At 41.5% G+C, this 24,158-nt stretch overlaps 1 protein-coding gene across 3 annotated transcripts in view; it reads left to right on the forward strand.

The window, feature by feature from the left end:
* The window catches only part of apbb2a (amyloid beta (A4) precursor protein-binding, family B, member 2a), a 35,612-nt gene that overhangs the window by 7,779 nt on the left and 3,675 nt on the right, over positions 1-24,158 (forward strand). For 2 of the 3 annotated variants that reach the window (XM_005467667.3, XM_005467666.4), the window contains exons 7-11: positions 76-222; positions 767-894; positions 16,405-16,410; positions 19,064-19,178; positions 21,861-21,936. In XM_005467667.3, coding sequence (XP_005467724.1) covers positions 76-222; positions 767-894; positions 16,405-16,410; positions 19,064-19,178; positions 21,861-21,936 — 472 coding nt within the window. The remainder of the gene's footprint in view (positions 1-75; positions 223-766; positions 895-16,404; positions 16,411-19,063; positions 19,179-21,860; positions 21,937-24,158) is intronic. The other variant, XM_005467668.3, reaches the window with a different exon arrangement.

Here is a 24,158-nt window from a genome sequence, read left to right on the forward strand (position 1 = left end):
TCTAGTTATGCACACACGTACACATATTTATTGTGCTGATTATTAGCGATATCACAGTGTTTGTGTCTCTTTCAGTCATTTCCAGTGAGATCTCTGGGCTGGGTGGAGATGGCCGAGCAGGATTTGTGTGAAGGGAGGAGCAGCGTGGCTGTCCACCACTGTATCAGACAGCTGTCCTACTGCAGGAGGGACATACGAGACTCAGCCGGTGTCTGGGGAGAGGTCAGTCCAAAAGAGATCAGCTCAACATACAGTATGCCACTGTTTACATGTTTATGAGTCAGTATTGCTGCGTGTCAGTGGAGAACCAGTGTTACTGCCGGCTGCTTACATCAAGTTCCATGAATTTATAATTTTGTGCTATTAGACATTTGCTTGAAATGATGTCACAAATAGTGCATTAATTAAATTATAGTGATGTGTGTGTGTGTGTGTGTGTGTGTGTGTGTGTGTGTGTGTGATGTGATTGTTGACCATGAAATCATAATAGTTCCTTGAGTCCAACTGAAAATGGCTCGCAGGCACACATAGCCATACAAATGTAGGAAGAAGGTTTATGAGTGCACAACCTCTGATGTATATGTGAAGTCAGTGAACCGTTGTTCCTGGCTATATTTCATTTAAAATATTTCCCTATAGTTTTCAAAGTACTGTCAAGTTGTGTTTTTTAAATCATGTCACAACAAGTTATATAACTTACCTCACAAAAACCTCTGGCTGGCTTGTGGATGACAGCACTGATGTATCCTTGGTTGCTATCTTGCAGGGCAAAGGGATGCTTTTAGTGCTTCAGGATCGCATGTTAACTCTTGTTGACCCTGATGATCGCAGCTTGCTCCACTCTCAGCCAATCAGCAGCATCCGTGTCTGGGGTGTTGGCAGAGACCATGACAGGTAGGGAGGACATTACAGAAATCTTTACTAAAACCATGCTGCTGCTGTTCTGTTTTTATAACTCTTCCCCTGTGGAGGCGATATTTTGATGACCTTCCCTGTACCCTTAATGATGAATTTCAATAAACATGTGGTTTAACAACCATTAGAATACTTTCAAGGTTTTTCAAAGGGTAGCTGCATAGGCAAGGGCCACCCTCACTCACTTCTGATGCAAACCCAGTCATTTTGTTGTATAAGCAGCCCTGAAATATGACAGAAACTGCTCATTTAAATAGAGCTTCAAGGGTTACTTCTAATAGACATGAGTAAAGAGTTAATGACTGACATTCTTAATGAAACAGACAAGAACCCACACATACATGTTGAGCAGATAATCCTTCTGTAAATGAGCAAACACACAGTTTTAAATGGGAACCTTATAAACTGCATGTGTGTAAAACATTTGCTGCGGATTCAGGAGTTTTAACTAATCATCAGAGAACAGCATCAGCCTCGTTATTATTCAGTCTGTATGTTCACAGACTGTGCTAAAACTCCACAATTATTCCTAATGCTTCACTTCCACACTGAGGACCTATGGGGCCTTTAGTCATTTGACAGTATCCCACAGTCTTGGTTTTCACGTCTCACTGTTGAGCTGACAGTGTGCTGAGGGCAGCGTAGCTGCTAATGAGGGGAGCTGGCCAAGCCCTCATTGATATGAGCCGCTCCGGGATTCCATTAACCTGCATATTAACCTATACACTCGTGTGGAAACGTTAGCGCCGATGCATGGCATGCATGAATTTCATGTGTATGAGACACGTATGTGTATTTGGAAGCTTAGCACAGACAGAGCAAAAGTCTTGTGAACATGAAATGCTAAAAATCTAAGTACTTTAAAACTTTTTTTTGAGGATTTACTTTGAAGATGTGTCAAATGAAATCAAACGAGAAGAGGGGCTGGAGGTTTCAGTCCAAGAAACAGTCAGGTCCTGACATGTGTAATCAGCTGTTAAAGAATCGGGTGAAAATGGAGTTTAAAATAGAATCTGTGTAAATGCTCACTCGCACTCAGCCATGCTTGTTACCCCCTCTCCTTCTTCTTCCTGTCTCGGTGTCTTTCTGTCTATCTTATTTCCGTCTTTCTCTTTTAAGTGCCACTATAGTCTCTCTCTCTTTCTCTCTCAGAGCATCCCTCTTATCCTCCCACTCTTCTCCATCCCTCCTGTCTTCCTCCTTTTTGACTTCCCTCAACAACAACACTACAGCAACATTAGCTGTATGTGTGCGAGTGAGATAAAGAGAGTGAAATAAAGAAAGAAAGTCCCTCCACCCTCTTCCATCTCTGAGGATTGAGAAACTTTCAGTGGCTGTCTCTCTCAGCGGTAATGGATAAAGCGTGTAGTGGAAAGAAGAGGGGAGGGTCATCTCAGGATAGCTCTCCCTGTTATCCTTTATTCCCTCACTGCATCTCTTTCTCTCACTTATAACATTACAGCTTCCCCACCACCACCACCACCCCACCTCACCCAACAGCTCTTTAAAATCTGCAGTGTGCAGTCTTGCATTCCTCTGCTTGGTTTTAGGCTCATGACTTTTTATGTGCTACAATCAGAATGAAAAAGTCTGAAAGACTCTTGTTCTCATACATCACAAAAACAGAACATTTACATTCACTCTATTAGATACATGTTCATACATAAATAACTAAAAGAATATTTTCTGCAATACTTTCGATATCCATTTAAGATGTAGTGCTTAGCATGTCGTCCAGGGGACAGCATGAATCCGCTGGGATTTTTGTGCAGCTGCTCTCATGGTGATAAGTTGTTTGGGGCCTGATGTGAAAAACTGGACAGCTTGGCCTTCAAACCAACACAGGGTGTTAAAAATGAGAACAAACAAGGTGACTCAGAAGATATTTGATGCTGTGGAGCCACATGGAGCTTTTCCATGTATGCAGCAAATTGTTTTACAGCAACCTGCATCACAGTTTCTGTGTGTGCGATCGTACCTGAGATTATTTTGCCACAGGGTGGAATTTTTGCTTTGTTAGTCACTGCCACTAGAGTGCACTGTAATCAAAGCCTGCTCATGCAGCCGAATCCTCAAAAGTATATGTGAGCACCCCAGCTCCTGTGGACTGTGATGATCATTTTCTCCCCTTTTGATTATTTTAAACAGTGCCTGTTAAACAGCAGTAATAGATAAATGAAAAACTTTATTTATTCTTGTATGAGTGTGCTTTTTCTTTCACTACTGAGTCATTAATATTTTTGCATTTGTTCATTTGCTCAGTTATTTTGTGACAGTCTTGGAGTGATACTGTGATCCTGTGAAGCGTTGGCGAGATGGTGCTGACGTCAGCTTCTTCGTGTCATGTGTTGCTTGGTTATTCTTCTTATTTTTATTGTTATGTGCTCTCTCTTAAAAAAAAAGACTGACCCACACAAAACCCTAACATCAACCCCATCTAATCCCTTTGTGGTTAAACTGGAGCCAGGTCTGATTAGGGTACCTCTGTATAGAAGCAACTCCTGCAGGGAGGTTTGAAAAGTCTCCATACAGCTGAGATTGTAATAGCAAAAACTTTAGGAATAGCCAGGTTTTGGTAGTCCACTTTATGTTTTGTATGATTGGCAGCTCAGTGTGCTGCCTAAGTGGTTCACTCAATTGCCTGAACACCGTGTGTGTGTTTATTTAAAGTCAGACTGGTAATGTCGTTAACTGACTGAAGCTGGTAGGCGGTGAAAGACATGCAGAAGAGAAATGTCTTTCTTAATTATGTTTAAAAGGCCATAAATTGGCAGGGAAAGAGGAGGAGGCAGAGGTGAAGGATAAAGGCTGTTTCTGAAAGCATGCATAGAGGATAGCTCGCACTTTGCTCTCTCTCCATCAGCTGTCTCTTTCTTTAACCATCTATCTGTGGAATATTCCCAGTCTTGTCCCGAATGTTCGCTCTCGCGCTCTCCTTCAGCTTGATTCAATATGAATGAGTCCCCCCGTCTCGTAAGCAGGGCGGGACGATGGTAGAGGAGGGGTTAGCGCTTCGATGAAGTCATGAGGCTATATCTGGAGCACTCAGCAAGTCTGACAGCGTGCACGCCCGAATTGCGCGTGCACGCTGTTTGCATTTATGTGTATGCATGCGGACTTGAACTGATGAAGTCATAGGTCTAAATCCGGAGTGCTCTGTTTGTGTGTGATGGTGAATGAGTGGGTGTGCATGTGTTTTCCCCCACTTTTCCCATCCCATCTTTCTGTCTGTGCTATTTCCACTCTTTGTCTCCAGCGCTCTTTCTGGTTTCCTCTCGTGCCATTGGCTGCACAGCTTTGCCTCTTCTACTTCTTCTTTCTGCCTCTCTTTCTTTGTCCTGGCGCTGCACTTTAGTGGGGTTGAAGCCTCCCCCTTTTTTTTCTCAGTTTCACTCAGGCAAGAGAAGGAGAGACAAAGATAGGACGAAGGCAAGACGATACTCAAGACACAGTGAGAGAACGGGGAATAAAGCGCGGCACTGCTTTTGAGAGAGTGTGTCGGGAATGATCAGCGTGATGGAAAGCCAATAAGAAAGGGAGAGAGGCATGCTTCCCTGCTTGCACTGGACACAGCAGGACCTCGCAGGAGACTCTCCGGACCAGGCAAGCAAAGCGAGGGAAGCCGGCTGTAGAGGAAGATAGAGAGAGAAAAGGTGTAGTGGAAAAAAGTGGAGGAGTGGGAGAAGGAAGGGGGAGGGGAAGAAAAGAGGGAGAGGAGAAGGGGGAAGAAGCCCCAGAGGATTAAAAAAAAGGATAAGAAGAAAAAGAGAGGAGGCAGACAGGAAGAGATTTACCCTGGGGTACTGCTGCGAAGGGGCTGTAGCAATGTCACCGCGGCGAAGGAGCTAACGAGGCAGAGAAGTAGTTGTCGGTAACGGGTCGAGGATGCCTGCTTGTGTGAGTACTCTGATCTGTAGTTCATTCAGTCCTCTATTCTCCATCTATCCATCCATACATCCATCCATCCACAAAGCCATCTATACACTTACAGTGACCCATTACCACCTCTCTTTCCACCTTACTATCACCCTCTCTAGCCTTTCTGATGATTTCTAACTGCTCCGTTTGTTTAAAGGACACAGCACACGTCTCTTGGCCCTACTTTTTCTAATTAGCTTTCCCTTGATTTTTTCACTCATTTATGTCTCAGCTTCCTGCTGTGTGTTTGACTTCAAGCTGTGTACCTTGTCCCTCTGACACTCTCTCTCTCTGTCTCTCTGGCTTGCCAGCAGGTGTAGGGATGCAGGCTGTTGGCAGCAGGTTTGCAGCCAGAGTCACTGAGACAAGAGCAAGACATTCATTCAGGGAGTCAGATGAGAAAGAAAAGGCATAAGAGCGAAAGAGAAAAGAAAAAGATGAAGTAGGCAAAGGAGGGATGAGAAAGACAGGATTAACGGGTTTGGATATGCTGCAGGGATTTTTTAAAGTGTCTGTCACGGCTGTTTGGAGCTGTTTGATATGTGTGTGTATGCTTGTGTGTGTGTATTCTGCAGACATATACATCATGAGCTTCCACCTTAATTAGTTTAAATACCTAGGTGTGTGTGTGTGTGTGTGTGTGTGTGTGTGTGTGTGTGTGTGTGTGTGTGTGTGTGTGTGTGTGCATAGCAGGAGCTACTATATGCATACAGGGAATTTCCCTTTCTCTCTCCTAGCAGAGGATGAGGAGGAGAAAGCGGGATGAGGGATGAGCAGGGAAGCACTAAGCGTAGAACAAAAAGCCACAGAGAAATGATTTATAGCATCAGAGAGGCCCTGTCTTCTTGTTTTCGTGTCCTTGGCATGTGACACTTGTTAGGATTGAGACAACGCCGTTGAAAACCCAATAATGTACGTTTTTAATAGTATCTTTGCACCAGCCTGCTGTCTATGTCCCTTTTTACTACTACTTAAATGAACTAATGTTACCTGTTTTCACTAATGGCTCAACGGCAGATGCTCGAGTTCACACCCACACACACAAGCACAAACATATAATACCAACACACTCCAACAAATGCAGACTGATTCCACATTTCATTCATATTCATTAGTGGGCAGCAGTGAGACCCTGCTCGCCTATTCCCTCCAGCGCTCACTTATTTCCCCCCACTGCTTGACCTTCTATGGACAGGCATGGCATAGAGAAGAGAAGAGAAGAGAAGAGAGAAGAGAAGAGAGGAGAGGAGAGCCTGTGTATCATAAATGTTTTAATGCTGAACACACTCTTGCGTTCTCCTCCATTTATGTCAGTGAAATGAGTTTGCATGTGCGTGTTTGACTTTTCATATCCGCTCTTTGAGCTGTTTCAGTCATGATGCCCCAGTGTAACCGCAGCCTGTTTGCTGATGTCAAGGCCTTTGTGGCTTTAATTAACATGCAAGACCCCACTGATGGCCCACAGGGACCGAGCCCGAACACCTAGACCCACTCGATAGACGCCAGAGTGATTGATGACCTTTCCTCCCCAGTCCTGCACCGATTTGAGCCCTATACCTACGTCTTTCTTTCCCGGCAAGTCATCGCTCCTCTGCGTCAGCTCCTTCCATTTACCCACAATCCATCACTCCCACTTCTCCGCACACATACACGGAGCCCTTGTCAGGATGTGTCCACCCAGCCACCCAGAAACCCTCATTCTCCAAAGGGTCATTATGATGTTGTGTCCCCTCATCTCTCTCCAACCCACAGTCCAATGTCTCACACACACAGACACACACACATGCATGCATTCACACAGACAGAGAATTACAAACAATAAGCTTTACAAAAGAAGCTTCCTTCTTTCTCTCTCACATTAGCTTTTTCACTCTCTGTCTTACATTAGCATTGTTAGGCACACCTGCTGTAATCCTTGTCTTCCTGACAGATTACTCCTCCTGTTCCCCCTATAGATTCCCTCCCTGGCTCCGCCAGCCAATAAATCTCCTCACAGATAAAACCCTCCCTGGTCCTAGCCGTGGTGGGCACAGATGTGAGCTGATGTTAGCTGATCATACAAGGCTGAACACAGCGGGACCCTTGTGCAGTCAGTGTCTGCCTGTAGCTCTTCCATTTATTCAGACTACAGAGACTGTTTAAGCTGAATATATTTGAATACTTTAACACTGTTTTGTGTAGGCTTTTGATTACATTTTCAGCCGGCCTGCAGCAGTCATGTCTACAATGATGACTATATCAGGTGGTAAATTAACCTCCTGTCATTTACTTTCAAAGTTTACACATTTAATGTTTCTCAGAAACATTACCTCAGCTCCCTCTAATCACAAAAACTCAAAGAAATGATTTAAAACCTCTAATTGGTAAACGTGTTTGCGGTCCACTTGATTCGCTAACTGCACTAAGCTGAACATTAACTGGATAATTGGTCGGCTCTGAAAGCTCACAGTCTGTTTCCCTTGTTGCTTGTGTGGACTTTTACAAGCCAACTATAAAGGAACCCTAATCAAGTATAGTTTTAATTGCTCTGAAAATGTAACAGCATTTAATTGTACAGCTCAAATAATTCAGCGGGTCTGTAATTAACGATTCTTTTCATTATGAATGAAAAATTCTGATTATTTTCTAAAATGCATCTTTTTATCTACAAAGTGCCAGTAAAACGCTGGAAAATGTTCTTTATGCTCACAGTGACGTCTTCAGATGTCTGCCAATAATGCGTAACCAAAAAAACAAACCAACTTGAATATTATATGAAACAATTTCAGATGGACTTTCTAATCATTTCAATTATATCCTCTATTAGGCCTTTTAGTTAAATTACAAAAAATATAGCAGTATTAGTGTCTAACATCACTGCTCACAACTGCTATTGATAAAAGCATCCAGGTGATTTTTTTTTTCAGGGAGAGAATATCGATCATTTTCCCTACTGAGCTTCTTGTTGTTTGCAGTGGTGATTGACAGGCTGACAGCTACCCAAAGCAATGGACAGTACACGAGAAAGGTAAAGAAAAGTGTAGACTGAGTGGAGTGGGCGGAGATGAGTGTAACGGGTAACTGGTGACAGAAAGATAGCAGTAAAAGTGAAAGGGAAAGTGAGACCTGCTATAATGTATGGTTTGGAGACGATGGCACTAACAAAAAGGCAGGAGGTGGACCTGGAGGTGTTAAGGTGTTTATTGGGAGTGACCAGAATGGACATGGATTAGTAATTCAATTTATCAGATGGACAGCTTAGGTCGGCCAAACCTAAATATGTAGCTGGCAGCCAGGAGGAAACGAGGAAGACCAGAGAGAAGATTGATGGATGTAGTGAAAAAGAACATGCAGAGGGCTGATGTAACAGAGGAGGATGCGAGGGATAGGGTGAGATGGAGGCAGATGATCCACTGTGGCGACCCCTTAAGGAAACAGCCAACAAAAGAAGAACTACCTAGCTTCACTCCTGTATTTTTTCTCTGGTTTTCCCTGCCCCACCTGCAGTGGCTCTATGCCCCACCAGTGGGGCCCACGCCACAGTTTGAGAACCAATGATTTAAAGAGCTAGGTCTCAGATATTTCTGCCTGCAGCTAAAAAAGATGGGAATGAAATAGTGATGATCCGTTCTTTAAAAAAAAAAAAAATCCACTTGAAAAATTCAACAGCAGCAGCATTTCTTTCCAGCTGAACAAGCAGCCTGTATCTTTAAAACAACTATCTGCATTGTATTTGCTCCATTGAGGAATTCAACAAATCCAGTGTACTCCAGTTTACTATATTGCATGTGCAGAAAATGTAGTGATTTATGGCACATGCAGCTAATTAGGTTACATGCAAATGATCCAAACGGCACAGTAACTCCACTCCACTCGTCACCGAATCCCTGCGCTCTCTCCCACACTTTGTGACACATGTTGGTAGGGTACATGAAGAGGGGCGTCTCACTGATGTGACATCTCACTGAAGCTTTGTCGAGAATATCGTGCTCATGTACGAAAACACACACGCACGCACGCACGCGCTCACATAGTTGCACACACCAGTGCATTGTGATGTATAAATGATCAAGAGCAGAGAGAACAGCAGGACATCATCTTTCCCCTGCTCTCTCGCCCACCCAGCATCCCTCTTTTTGCCTCCCCCCACTCATCTCTTGTTCCCCTCTCTGTCTCTCTCTCTCTCTCTCTGTCTCACCCACCCACCTAACTCTACTCTTAAATATGTAATGAAAAATGACGAGTGTTGACACACGGGTACTGTGTGTGCTTCCTCTGCATGTTGCCCCTCCCTCCCTCGTTTGCCTCTCTGCCTCAACGAGTGCTCGGATTTGGGTCACAAAGCTGCATCAAAATAAACTGGGGTTGCGTGTTTTCCTTCCTCTCAGTATAACATTTTTTTTTTTTTGTGGAGAGAAATTGGTCTCAAATGTATTTTGAGTTATCCTTGTGCTCAGTCATTTAAAACCATACTGTATATAGTGCTGTATAGAGTGTATACAGGGGGGAAATGTCTGAGCTTTAATCAAGGGAGGAGAAAATGTTTATTCTTTAGATGGAAAAAAAGTCTTCCTAGAAATTACACACCTCTGTAATCCACTCTATATGACCTGATTTTTATTCAGCACTTAAACGCAGCTTTTTTGGATATGTGTGAGCGTGCACATATTTATCCGCCAAGGCAGAAGACGCTCAAATATTTTGAGACGTTTGTATGCGCAGAAAGCCGTCTGAAGATCTGTGAAGTTGGCGTTCTGCGCGTAAAATATTAATAACCATTCAGATTGTCATTTGCGCATTTGTAAAATGTTTTACATGTGTTCAGATTGCTTGAGGATGAATCAAATGCAGGCGTAGCTGCTGCTGTAAACAACATCAACTGGCTGCTCAATTCGCACAGGCAGCGTCGTGCGCCACGTTCGCTGCTTAATACACCGTAGACAAGAGTTTTATTTTTATTTCGACTTGATTTTGTCCCAGTTCTTTGCTGCCTCTGGCAATATTGGTGATAGTGTGTTCTTGTCTCTCTGCCTGTGAGTGTGTATATGTGTGTGTAGAGAAACAAGGAGTATGTGTCATGTGGTACCTCTGATGCAGAGGAGGTTGGAGGGGGGGGGACTCAAGCCCCGGGTGCTCGTTTTGCTTCTCATCTTGGTGCTGTAAACAAGTTTACGGTGTAGGATGGTAATTACGTGCAGACATTTTACATTAGGCTCTAATGGCTGTGGGTCATGACTAATTCACCAGGTCGCAGAGGGGTTTACCCTGTTCAGCTGTCGCATACAGGTTTAAGTGTCGGAGTGCAACTGTGGAAGAGGTTTAAGTGATGCTGCTTTCACTTAGTTCCAAATTAGCTCAAAACATGGACTCTCTTTTGTATTTTTTATCACTTTGATGCCTGGTATTAAAAGGAGCAGTTCCACGTGTTCTGGAATAAGGAGACCGATGCTACATGTATATCAGTGTTTGCTCATTACCTCAGATATTTCAGTTTATATGCAAAAACATATGCCAACAACATATATGAGGTAGCTACACATCAGCAAGTCAACTTTAGTTACATTGTCCTAAATCACAGTTGTGTCTTCTACAAAGAACTGAAAGATATGATTTTGTAGGTAAGATAAGGTGGAAAGTGCAGCGAAATCCTACATAAAGAAAAAGAATGACAAAGGAAAAGTACACAAGTAGTAACAAAAAACGTACTGGGAGCTTTAACACTTATAAGATCGAGCGTTATAAATGTTATTTTCCGCTATATTTCAGCACAAAGTTTTCTGTTAAAAAACTTCTGATATAACTGCTGCTATTAACCACATATTTCCAATTAAAATATCTAATGGGCCACTTCATCCAAGTCATTATGCAAAATTATATCAGCTAATTATCAAAGGGGTAAATGGGCAATGATTGATTTTTTTGACTCAGTTAAATAATCTTCTATATACAACTAAAAATACTGGAGATGCATGTTTTCAACAACTGGATTTTCCCATTTTTCACATTTTGTGCAGTGAAACAAACAAATCCGGATCACAACTAATTCATCGACTCATAAATTGTGTCATGTGAAAAAGAAATTCTAAGATTTTATGTATCAAGACATAATAATAATTTATCTAGTCCATACTAGGTTTAAAAATATGGTTCAACCTCAGACGAACACATAACTTAAAACACTGTGTTGATATTTGTTTACAATTCCAAACAAGCGATACTGTTCAGTTGTACCATCATGAATTTCAACATTTAACATGCTGCCTGAGGCCTGTGGAGTCTGAGGTGTAGTTCTTGGGATTTGTTGCAGTTTCTCTGAGCACTGCACTCTGACCTTGGGTGTGTTTCCAGGGACACCCACTCCTGGGAAGTTTGGCAGCTGTCTTGAATGTTTTCCACTTGTGAAAATTCTTTTTTACTGTAGAATTATGGAAATTCTCCAGTCAAATTGTTCAGAAAAGTCCTTATAACCCTACCCAGACTGATGGGCAGCAACAGTTTCTCTAAGATCACTGCTGATCAAAAGAGGATGTACTTTCCTTTTTACGTGACTGTGACTATTTAAAACACCGGACGGACACGAGGACTACAAAACCGATGACACACAACAAATAAATGGCGGCCTCTGCCATCAGTAAATGGCAGTCAACAAGGCGAATATCAGCTGATGCTGATGTTCTGTTGTTAAGTCGGTGCAGTAAATACCTGACTGCGCACCACAACACAGCATCAATACTGCAATAAAACTAAGCTAATTACTGTCAGCAGCTCAGTACAGTCCTATTAATGGCTCTGTAAAGTGTGCACTTTGTGCCTCATGTATCTGCTTTTTATCTTTGATTTTTATGCCCTTTTTTATCACCATATTCTGCATTCCATTACAATAAACTCCGATTTACTGCCATGATGAGCCACATTTTCTGTTTTTGGCAAACACAGTTATCGACACTCAGGGGTCCAATTTAAAAAATTTAAAAAAAACAGCTTTTGTGCTGGAAAGTTAACTGAGTTTTGACTAATATGTGCAGATTATAATGGTCTGTAAACAGCTTAGAATGGCTATGAAAGCATTTGTAGACCAGTAAACAGAACTGTTATCTCTAAATTTGTCTTCCAGTTATTAAGATCAATTTTTTTATGGAAGTTGAGAATATTTTTATAAATTTAAATTCTATCGCACTGATAGAATTAGTCAGGTTTAATTGTGCATTTCTTTACTGAGGATGATTTCATCTTGCATCAGATTTTCAAGTAAGCTAGCAAACAAAGAGACTCACTCAACAGTTCAAAAAAAGTAGAATAATTGGAAGGAAACTGTTTCTAAATATCAATATACCTGACAGCTCTTTTGTTATTCTCTTTGCAGCATGATGAAAGGGCAATCCTCTAAATCGTTATCTAGCTGTTGTTTCAGTGTGGCACACCTGTCACAGTTCGGGGCTGAAAATGGATCAGATCCACGTCTGCTTTGGACTCCAGCCAACGTCACAACAGTATCAATAATAAAAGGAAGTTTTTCTGTTGCAGTCAATAGGAAGAGTAACACAACACATACATGCGACACACACACCTGGTCCTCGGTGTGGACCTTGGCTCTTGGTGGACTTTTTTGCTGACAGGAGCGCTTCCTCCCAGACGTTTCAAATCAGCATTTGGCTTTGCAATTAGCATATGTAAGTGCATTAGCATAGCGGCCAGCGGTACACAGACACTCTGTAAAGCTGTTTGATAATTGAAGTCTGTGTGATGCCACGGTGCTCTGTGCGTTTGAGTGTGTGTGTGTGTATCTGTGTGTGTGGGTGTGTGTGTGTGTGTGTGGCAGATGGTTTGGAGGAGACATGAGTCTCTACTGAGCGATACTGGGAGCTACAGAGCAGAAGAAAGAGCTGCAGAGCTGGTCGGGGACTAGTTACATGTGTGCTGTTTTGACTGCCTCTTAAACAGCCTCTTTTACTGCACCAGGATTGGGACAGTTTAGTTTTATTACACCATTCCTGCAACCCAAGATGCATTGTGAAGCTGCTTACTGTAAAGTTTTCAAAACTGCTTAAATTTAAATAATATCCTGCTGTCAGCGGGAAAACAAAATTATCGAGCATTTTGATTGCTGTTTGACGAAAAATCTAAAGAAATTATACCCAGCCACACTTTTGAAAGCAGTTATTGCTCATTTACCTTCAATACTTGATCTACTGTTTACGTGTGTGTGTGTGTGTGTGTGTGTGTGTGTGTGTGTGTGTGTGTGTGGAGATAACAAAAGTTGTGCATGTGCAGATTTCTATTTGAAATCTTTCTCTTGCTTCCTGTGTCCTGTTGCGCCATCCTTACTCCTCACTTGTGTGTGCGTATGTGTGCAAAACCACAAACTTTGCAAAGTCGCATTAAATTTACTCATTAGTATGAATAAATAAATAAATATGGTTAATGACATGTATGGCTTTTACACTTCCAATTAATAACCATATTGACTGCAAATTTTTTACCCATTACAAATGTATCCTAAGACACGAGTTGTGCATCCACCCTCTGGAACTAGATCTAGACTGTTGTGGATTATAAATTTTTGATCCCCCTTTTTTCCCCTTACATTTATAATCAGAATCTTATAAAATGAAGATATAATCCCAGTATTAATATGACAAACCTAAGCCATGTTTAGCCATGGCAGGATGGGATTCTCCTTCGGCTGTAGACTAGTACTACACATCGTGCTCTTAGAACCATGATGGAGGTGACAGTTGTCATCTCTGCAGACACTGACGGTTCTTTGTGACTTTCTCAAACCCGGTTCAGCGCACATCTGCAGCCGTGACCTCATTTATTCTCTGAGTTCTACGCATCCTCTTCAGCCGAGGCTGCCTCGCAGCCATCAGGATCAAAGAGCGATTGGTAGTAGTGAGTCAGTCATCCTTTACTGAGCTCTGAAGGTGTGTGCGGCTTAGAGAGAGAGAGAGAAAAAACGCACGAGTGGTGGGAGGCTTGCTTTAACTCATCTTTCTGCTTTGGTGCTTTCACACCTTTCATCTCGTATCTCTTTTTTACCTCTTTTTTTTCTTCCCCTTTCCACCTCCTCCTTCACCATCCAGCCCTATTTCCATTCCTCTCTGCTCCACTCCCACCTTCATTTTGACTTTCTGGCCAATAACTCTCCTCTCTTGAGAGCTTACTTCTCTATCCTCTCGCTTAACTTTTCCCGCCAAAATGCCCTCCGACGTCCATGAAATCTGTGTGTCATTCAGTTAAAAGCCAACAATCCTCATCCTTTTCCTTTTTACAAGATAAATGGATAGATTGATTCATCTTTTACCACTTACCTGCAGCTGGGTTGCAGGGCCAAAAGTCTAATCATGCCCAGACGCCCTGTATGTCCTAGTTCTATCCTGGGGTCTCCTCTAAGTTTGACATGTTTGAAACACCCGAGCTTTCGATGTGGAGTAGTTGTTAAGTTCCTACCAAATGACTGAGCTTCGAACCAAGAAGCCCTTTGGAGGAAACTCATTTCTGCTGCTTGAATCCACAATCTTATTGTTTTTTTGGTCACTACCCAGATATTTTGGCCACGCCCAACTCTATCCTCACCACTACTAGTTAAACATCCTCATTATTATAGATACTGCATTAATTAGTGACCTGCATATTCCTAACATGTGATTAAAATTTAGGGCAGAACTCATGATTTAACAGCTGAGAACCACGGCTTCAGACTTGGAAGTGCTAATTCTGGGGACTGGGTTCCAATTAAAGTCAGCTGCAACTAGCTTTAGAAACTCACACAGTGTTGGAGGAAAGCCAAGTTCACATGTTAGTTGTCTCTGTTTGTCATACAGTTTAACAGATGTGTAATTTAAAACTAGTGCTGTGATTACAGCTTATAAAGGTTACCAAAAGTCACCTGCCAAACTCAAAAACACCCACTGTGGGTCAGAAAGGCTTAAGTTACATCAGAAAATGTCATCTTTTCTTCTTTAAAAAAACAAAACATGTTTTAAAAAAAAACAAAACATATTCACATGTGTGTTAAAATGCAGCTGAGTGTTAATGAAATTACACCGCAGGAAGAAAAAGATCTATTTCCAGATGTAGCTGAATTATCCTCAGACTGGCTGTAAAAGTCTAAATATATGTGGTGTGATCGTGACGGTACTGTAGGTTTTGTTAATGTGAGACTCTATTTGGCTTTTCATGTAGTTTTTTCATCAGTAATAAAACACTTGTAACAAGTTGAGACTGACACATGAATTAGTTCTGGCGCGAGAACAACAGGCTTTCATTTTTGAGGTAAATGGAGTCACTTTTGGGCCATTCACAATTTCTGACTCTGAAATGCAATTCCAAAGTGACAGACAGCGAATAAAGCAGGGAGCCTGAATTTGAAATGGAACAGAAGGCCGGAGAATCGGAGATAATGGGAACAGGGTGGGGAAAAAATCATGAATGAAATTCAAACACAACGAGAAAGCAATGCATTTTAAAACGTGTGCAGATGCATTTACATGTGGTGAGTTAGAGCTTTTAGGCAGTATCTACAAGTGTTGATATAGTCTCCATGTGTCTCTACTCGTGTGTGTGTGTGTGTGTGTGTGTGTGCGTGCGTGTTAGTAGGTCTGCTTGAATAAAGGCTGTTTGGAGAGCAGCGGCAGTTCTGATGCTCTCACAATGAAGATAGGATTCCTGTTTGAAATAATCTACCAGCTGTTCTACCCTCCACACACACACACACACACACACACACACACACACACACACACACACACACACACACACACACACACACACACAGCTTCTTACAAAGTGGATCATCAAAGAATCAAAGGCAGTCAATGTTTGAATTAGCCCTCTGTTCTTCATTCAGCCTGTGCCTCTTTGTAGTGTTTCTGATAGTAGAGCATCACAGCATACATATTGCGTGCAGCTGTGATGAGTTGCGCTCTTGATGGGAATCATTCTATGTTGCATGTTTTGTTTTGGGTGGGGTTTTTGGGAGGTGGATGTCTCCTGGTATGGAAGAAAAAGTGAGTGAAAGAGTGAGAGATGGAGACAGCTGAGGGAAGCGAAAGCAAGATTAAAGAGCAGAAGCAAAGAGCTGAATGAAAGAGTGTGTGTGTGTGTGTGTGTGTGTGTGTGTGTGTGTGTGTGTGTGTGTGTGTGTGGTATGCAAGTATGCAGCCACAAGAAAGGTTTCCTGTGTTATAATGTTGCAGAATGCTAATCCACTGAAATGAAAAGTACACACATACATCACCTAACGGGAAGGCGGTGACTGAAGCGAAAGAACATTGTCTCTGTTTTTGACTCTGTATGTTTTGTGTATTAACGCTGCTGTTGTGTCTTTGCCTTCCTTATCCTCACCATCTTTTTCACTTTACTTTTTTGTTGGTTTTCATCTTCTGCCATAATATAACTTTCCCATCCCACCACTCTCTCTGTCTTTTTTATGTCCCACACTCTTCCTTTAACACATTTATTCTTATTCCTTATGTTATGTTTCCTTTACAACCATCATCTTATTTTTCTTTCTTTCTATTTTTTTAACCACCATCTCTTCAACAACCCCTCTTGCCCTCCTTCTACCTCCTTCTGCTTCCGGGGACACAGAGAAAGGTAACTGCTCTTTGTGCCGTGCTCACATGCGATCTTGCTCTTCAGCTGTTTTCTGTAATCGTTGTGTCAGGGCTCCCGCCCTTGTGTGCAATCACATTTGTCACTTCAGGCTTCAAATCAGTGGCTTTGCTTCGCCTAGAGTCACTGTTGCTCTTTACAAGAGTGCAGCACCAACTACTGAAAGTCTAAATCACTGGTGTCAAATCGTCAGCGAGCCAGACTGGCCACGGGCTGTTTCCTATTAAGAGTTGCATGCTGTTTTATAGCATTTTGATCCCTGAGAGAGGATACAGAAGTCATAAAAGAACCATTTGTAGTATGCGAGGCAAGGCCACTCATGCTGCTTTGGTGACGCACTGCTCAAATGTCCCTGAATGAAGTGTACTGGACACCAAACACACACACACACACTCAGTCACACATCATATTGCACTTTCCTTCGTGGCCACAATCAGAGAGCATTATCGACTTATAGTGTGTGAGCACACAATTAAGCAGAAGAGACGGGCCAGATAATGGACTCATAAACACAAAGAGCCTGCTGTGATAAATGCCAGCTGTGTTTGGCATATTTCTGTTTGTGTCTGTGGTTATGTGGTTATTCTGAAGTGTTTAATGTATGTGTGTGTGTCTGGTGACACTCCCATCTGTTTTGGCTTCTCTCCTCTTCACTCTGTATTCACCGATTACTCATTCGCTCATCCTAGCTGGAAACACATCCTCCTACCTTTTGTTCCTCGGCTTGTCTCACCTGTTAATGGGGAAGAGATGTGTCTTTCATCTTGTCTGAGTGCATATGTGCGTGTATGTGTGTGTATGTAGCATTTCCCACATGTGGCTGGTTTTCATCTGCCACCCACACTGAATAAAGTTTCTTTCTTAGCCGAGCTTCCTCCCTCAATATCACCCTCATACTCCTCATTTTACGCTGCTGAGTGACACCACTGAGAAGCTCTTGCCATGAAGTTTCCTTGAGGACACACACATACACACGTCTGCCTAAATATTTGCATATGCCCAAGTGTTTGTCATTTTAGCCCCTATTGGCAACTACCACCTCCAGTTCAGGAATGAAGATGAACCATAGACTGTATATAAAAGATGGACATATTCACAGCAAGCTATTTGCTTGTCACCATCTTGGTTGCTGGATATTATAAGCAGGGTGTGGATATGATCAGCAAAACTGTGGACACTGCATGTGCATTTGGTAGCAACTAGTCAATCGCAAGGTAGCCACACTGCGATGGTTTAGCATCAATTTAACACTTAGTTGAGTAATAAGTTACAGAAATCATAATATACTGTATTAAATTAGACTTGAATGACATCATAAATTCATCAAAAGCTGTTTACTGATGTAACACATTAAGCAAAAGGGGTCAGAATCTGCAAAAGAATGCAGATTTAAAGCACTTCTTGTAATAGCTTCACTTTTAAGACCCCATAATATATTCCCATCTTTTATATACAGTTTTTGCTATGAAGAGAAGGGTCCTAACATCACATGTCTCACATTAAAACTGCTGTACTATGTTTTTCTTAAATTAAAACCGATACTGTACAATGAATGCCTGCACAGCTCGAGGCAACATGTAAATGACACAAATAATGAAGCTGCAGTTTGTGACTCAGCTAATTAGAGCACAGCCCCAAAAGGAAGTTCTTAGAGAAGAGGTAAACACATCATGATGCAAAATGGGGATAATAATGTTACTGTCGTTTGTGGATTTTTGTTCTTGTGCATGTTCACTTTTCTAGCTCCTTTTTACATTGCTGAACAGAAGATAAAGCAAACAGGTGCAGGGAGAGGGCTGAAAAGGTTTTGTTTCAGAACCGAGGACAGGTCCAAGGACAGGCATCACCTCCTAACAACACAGAACAGGGAAAAGATGTAAAGGCCAGTTCAGTAGAAAGCTGTTGTTAACGATGAGAGAAAACAATTGGCTGAAACACTGTTAGATGTTGCAAGTAATCCAAATATTTTCACACTGTAGACGAGGATAAAATTGAACCCAAGAAACAACAAAACAAAAACGACTAAAGGAACTGTAATATACAAATTGGCGATCATGAATCCATATTGTCCCTGAGCTAAGTGGCTGTAGCGGGATGTGTGAAGCCCTTAAAGAGTGTTTGATCACAATATTCAACAATTTTCAAACATGGGTCTCCAAGGAATAATACCAGGCGCCTTTGAGCGGAAAAATATCATCTATTTGATAAAAATCCATCTTGCAGGAGCTATTAAGTGCATTAAACCTAAGTGGATAAAACCTTACTCTCCTGCATACAAATATCTGGAATTAAGACACGTTAGACTGAAATATCACTGCAGCAAAAATGTAAATAAACAAAAAGATGGAATCATGTGAAATTAATTCAATGATTCTGCATCCCACAGTTTATTTCTTTCCCCTAATGGCTTTGTTGCTCACCTCAAGATATGTGGCTCCTTCCTTTTTCATTTCATTATCTTGTCCCACTTCTTTTTTTTTTTTAAGTTGTCCTTTCTCTTATAATCACAAATGTAAGAGAGCAGCTGTAAAAAAGCTTAAAAGATTTTTAAATACTGTCCCTTTAACAAGAGTTTGGTTGCCTTGAGATAAACTTTGAGTGTCACATCTGCATGTGTCTTCTGTCTGTGCTTCAGGGATTTTGCCTATGTGGCCAGAGACAAAAACACACGGGTGTTGAAGTGCCACGTGTTCCGATGTGATACCCCTGCCGCAGCCATCGCCACAAGTCTCCACGAAATCTGTTCCAAGGTTTGTATCATAACCGCTCCTGCCTCCTTATCTCCTGCTCTGAAACAAGCTACAAGTTTTAATCAGCTCAGATGTTATAAAGGGGGGGGGTCATTATAAAAACCCTGTATCGTAGATGATATTCGCACATGCATGTTCCAGTGCCCTGGTAAGATTTCTGATTTCTCTTCCTGAGAAGTAGGGCTGTGAGGAGAGATAGCAGAAAGCCTTTACAGTGAGATGATAAGATTGCAGTTGCAGAGTATGTGCAGTGCTAGTTTTCAATATATGTCCCTAAAGTGTGGGATGGGAATGGACATTTTTTATGGACATTTTGGTCCATAAAAGAGTGATAAATACCTCAGCTATACCTAATTAAAACCTAACATAAGTCCTGCTCTTAGTCTACTCCATGGATGCTAATGTTTACATGTAAAAACACAAAAACTTAACTCATCTTCTAGAACGTGCACTGCATGCAATCACAGTGGCCCAGGTTTGACCTGCCTGCTTGCTGCTTGCCGATATGTCAGTAAAACAAAGTAAAAAGGCCAAAAAATAAATATTAAAAAAGAACAACCTGCTTATAACTGTCATAGTCATGACTACGTAAACATCCATCGTCACACAATACAGTTGTGAGACTTTATAGAGCTCTAAATTCTCTTTTTATATCATACTTTTAGCTCGGAGGGTAAATAAGTGACTCCTCATGGACGTCCGCATACCTTTCAGCTGCCTGCATAGCTGTTTCACTAACAGGGCACCAAGTGCAAGTGTGTCCCAAGCCAACTAGAAAGAAGTATAATAAGAACAACTGCGCATCTGTGATGTCCAAAGGTGTCCGTGTGCTCATCCACAAGGGAGTGTATGGTTGGAGAGTAGTGTGTTATCTTGCAATGTGTACTGCAGTGTAATGCATAAAGAGCAAATACTATTTTCAACACTAACACAACACTTTTCCTAGTCAGTGACATAGTTCACTTGTTTAGAGACACTTTAGATTTCACACTGACACACACACTGACTTTATGTACAAAGAGAAATCAGTCTGTCCTCAGGCCAGCGCTGACCTTGTGAAGAATGACTGTACCCGGAACAACAGATCTACTCCCTTTGAGGCACATCGACCCATTTAGAGAGAAGATTTAATTTCTTCTTATCTCGAACCCCAAACCGAAGGAAGTGTGCGCATCAGTGCATCTGGATGTGACCATGACTCTTCACACCTTTACGCCACCTATTTTAAACACAGTGGTAGTTTTCTCTTCACTGCAGGGGAAAAACTTGGTGACCTGAGCCTTGCAGCTGCGCAGCACGCTGAATGGCCCTCCTTTGTGTGTGTGTGTGTGTGTGTGTGTGTGTGAGAGGGTGGGAGTGAGTGTGCCTTCTTGCATGTTCCCCTGTGAGCAGAGTTGCAGACTCACCACAGACTTTGATTAATGACACCTCCAATTAATCAAGTATCTGTAGCAGGAAAAGAGTGCAGCAGCTCGAGTGCAGGGGCCATGCAAAATATTCAACACTCTTTAAAGAGCATGTCCACTGCAGCACAAGATCAAGCAAGAAAATAGAGAGAAAAGACCATTCTTTAAGTATAGAACTGAAGTGTAATTGGGAAAGAAGTAACAGGTGATGTCACTGAGAAGACAAAACAGCTGATATATATAACTCGTGTAAAATACTGATTTCAAAAATCTGACATTGCGGATTCCTTCATTATGTTTTAACATAATGAAGGAATATGCTGCACTATTATTTGAAGTGACGTTTTTCATTGCAATCAAATGAGCACTGCAGTCTACTTGGATTCAGTCCCACACACACCCCTGGCTTACCTAAATATTCAGAATAGTGCACCAAATATAAGGCTGAAAATAGTCCTTTGCAAATAGCATTCTTACTCCTTTTGCTAAAAAATTAGCTGCTTCATTGTTTTGTGAGATTTTTTTTTTACCTTTTGAAGGACATGAAACTGCATATTTGTAGCCTGTTTTTAAGGAGTCATGGTACATTGTCAGCACAGACTGTATATAAAAGAAGGACGTTGCAAAGGTGAAGCTAATGCAGAAACAAATGCATTTTTAAAATCTTCCAAATAGTCAAAGTTTTACTTACTTCGTGAGCTTAGTGAACGTATTCTCATTTAATTTATAGTCTCAGCTGGTGGTTTCAAATTTATTTGTCACAGCATGATGTTCATTTTGTGGTTTATGATCACATTTAGAATAAAAAATGAATAAATATGATTTAGGGAGTGGTTACCTTCTGACTGACCTTTAGCTACAATAGGAGCGTGAAATGCATCTTATCTTTTTCCACTGAGATCATCCCTTTGCTTTTGATGTTAACAAGTCTTCACAAACTGATCGGCAAAAACATGATGGTTACAGCCATCTTTATTATACAGTCTTTGGTAGAAACACTCATTTACTGCTAGTACTAACTAATACCAAGTCTGTTGCTGGAGTGTTTAAACTGTAAGTCTTTGATCAAAATAGATTTGTCAGATGCTCTAGTCTTATTATCAATATTTATCACTCCTGTCCCTGTTTTAAAACCAAACCTTTTTCATCACTTTCCTCTATTTTTTTGCAGTCCTCTTGTGTTCCCTTTTTTCAGATTCCTCTTTTTTTCCTTTGCACTCTGTTCCTCTCACCCTGTTTTCACCCAACCACTCTTCAATTTTTCTCTCTTCGTTAGATCATGGCTGAGAGGAAAAGTGCCAAGGCTGCAGCTGGCAGCTCCTCCCAGAACGGCTCCGACGTACCCCTGCAAGGTACATGCATGCACAGTCGTGTGTTTATCACTTCAGAGGCCATTAGAAAAAAGAATTAGGGTAACTATAACCATAATGCCAAGACCTTCAACATAAACATTACACGATGAGGATTTTTTTGTCCTTAGAAGAGAGAAAAAAGTCCCCACATGACTTTATGTAACTCTCTAAGGAGATTTATGTGCATTTGGAATTGTAAGCTTGTCATTTCTTGTCTTATAGCATTTATCCACATCTGAAACCACGTATATGCTTCTTAAAATTGGCCTCACTGCCTGAGGATCAACTGTGAACATTTGTTAAAAGAAAAGACAGCAGTGTTAGGTTCACTTACATTCAGATAACGCTGACACCAGAATAACTCCTCGCCATAAACCCCTCACTAAACAGAGCTTTATCCTCACAATAATTCTATTCACTGTTTTCCATTTCACTAATTCCCACTGCTTGTTCCTTTTAGTCCCAAATAATTATAGGAAGACAGCAGAAAAGGCCACGACACAATTCATCCTTTGCTATAACTTCAGCTGCCATGCGTATCTGCTGAGCATGAGGGTTGGGGGGGGGGAGATGCTCTGGCATCAGAATATAAAAGAACTATATCGGCTCTTCACTTGCAGAGGCAGTCGACCTCATTAAAACCCAATTAGTGTTTCTTTGAGGCGAGGCCTGGTACTCTACAGCTCCCATCCCAAACCCAGGATCAAAGAACTTCATGGTGGAAGATCCCTCACATCTTTTGTAGCTGTAACTTGCGTGAACTCATAGATTGAACTCATACACTTTTCATTAAAAATGTTGGTACAGTGTAAGGTGTTGCCCTTGAAATGGATAGAACGGCCTGTTAGCTTGAAAACTTGGCTGGGTTTTTATTTTTCCTTCTGTGTGTGGAACATAGTTTTCGCCTGGATTAGATCTCTTTTTAGGGTAGCTGGTAGCGCACGATCCTGTGTTGGGACACAATTGAGGAGATTAGCACCAAATGATTTGGGATGAGCACCAGCACTAGGATAATCGCCCCGCTGTTCTCATCGGATCAGGCCTGTTTGAGCTCTGCTTTAAAACAGAATTAATGTAAGAAAAACCTTTCACAATTCATTGTTCATGTAAGTACAGTTCGGAGAGCTTTAGCGCCCTGAAAAGGTGAGACAACGTAAGCTTTTTTTTTTTTTGCCTGTCCTGTTTGGCTCTTTTGCCATCAGAGTTATTGTCTAAAGGTGAAGAAAGATGCCCAATGGAACAGACAACGTAGGCTTATGTAAATCTATACACTCTGAATTACTACCTTCCCATGTTATCTGATTCCTACTGTAATTAAGTTGCTTCCTTAGTGTGGTCACATGTAACCAAAGGCCATTAAAACACAATTTTTTTTATTGTTACTATACTGTCCAAAACATCAGAGTCAGCACTCATTTCTTTGTGTCGCTTCCAAGTAGCCAGTAGTGGCTTTTTTGTAGTTTTTTTAAAAGCAGTCTTCAGCAGTAGTTCTCCAGGTTTTTGTGAAGGTCTTTCGAAGGTTTTCTTTGGACATCGGCTGCTTTTTCACTCATTTTCAGAGGAATGTTTTCGTTTATTGAATCATTCAAGCATAAACTATAAACATAAAATACAACAAACTCCATGGATGAACCAGTGTTGCTTCTACATATAGGACAGTTTGCAAAGAACCAATTTTAAATGATATCTTTAGCCACTTTGTTTCTAGCAGCCTAAAAATAGAAACAAAAGTTTCTATTTCAATTCAGTGTTATGTATATAGCGCAACAACGCCTCAAGGGGCCCACTTTATATTGTATTTTAAATACCCTAAAATAATAGAGAGAAAACCCAAGCAATCAGGCAACCACTTATGAAGTAGCTAGCACTTGGTGACAGTGGGAAAGATGAACTCCCTTTTAACAGGAAGAAACCTCCAGCAGAACTAGGCTCACGGAAGAGCAGCCTTCTGCTGCAAGCTATTGTGGGTGAGGGGAGGAAGACAGGACAAAATACATACTGTGGAAGACAGCTAGAGATTAATAATAATTGATGAATAAATTCAGAGTGGTGTATAAACATGTAATAAGTGAAAAAAGGGGAATGGAGAAGAAAAACACCCAGCAGCCTAGACCTATTGCAGCGTAACTAAGGGAAGATTCATTGTGTCTGTCTCCTGAATCCAAACTGGGAGTTGGTTCTACAGAAGAGGGGCCTGAAAGCTGAAGGGTCTGCCTCCCATT

The sequence above is a fragment of the Oreochromis niloticus genome, linkage group LG2 (assembly GCF_001858045.2).
Source record: "Oreochromis niloticus isolate F11D_XX linkage group LG2, O_niloticus_UMD_NMBU, whole genome shotgun sequence".
NCBI lineage: Eukaryota > Metazoa > Chordata > Actinopteri > Cichliformes > Cichlidae > Oreochromis > Oreochromis niloticus.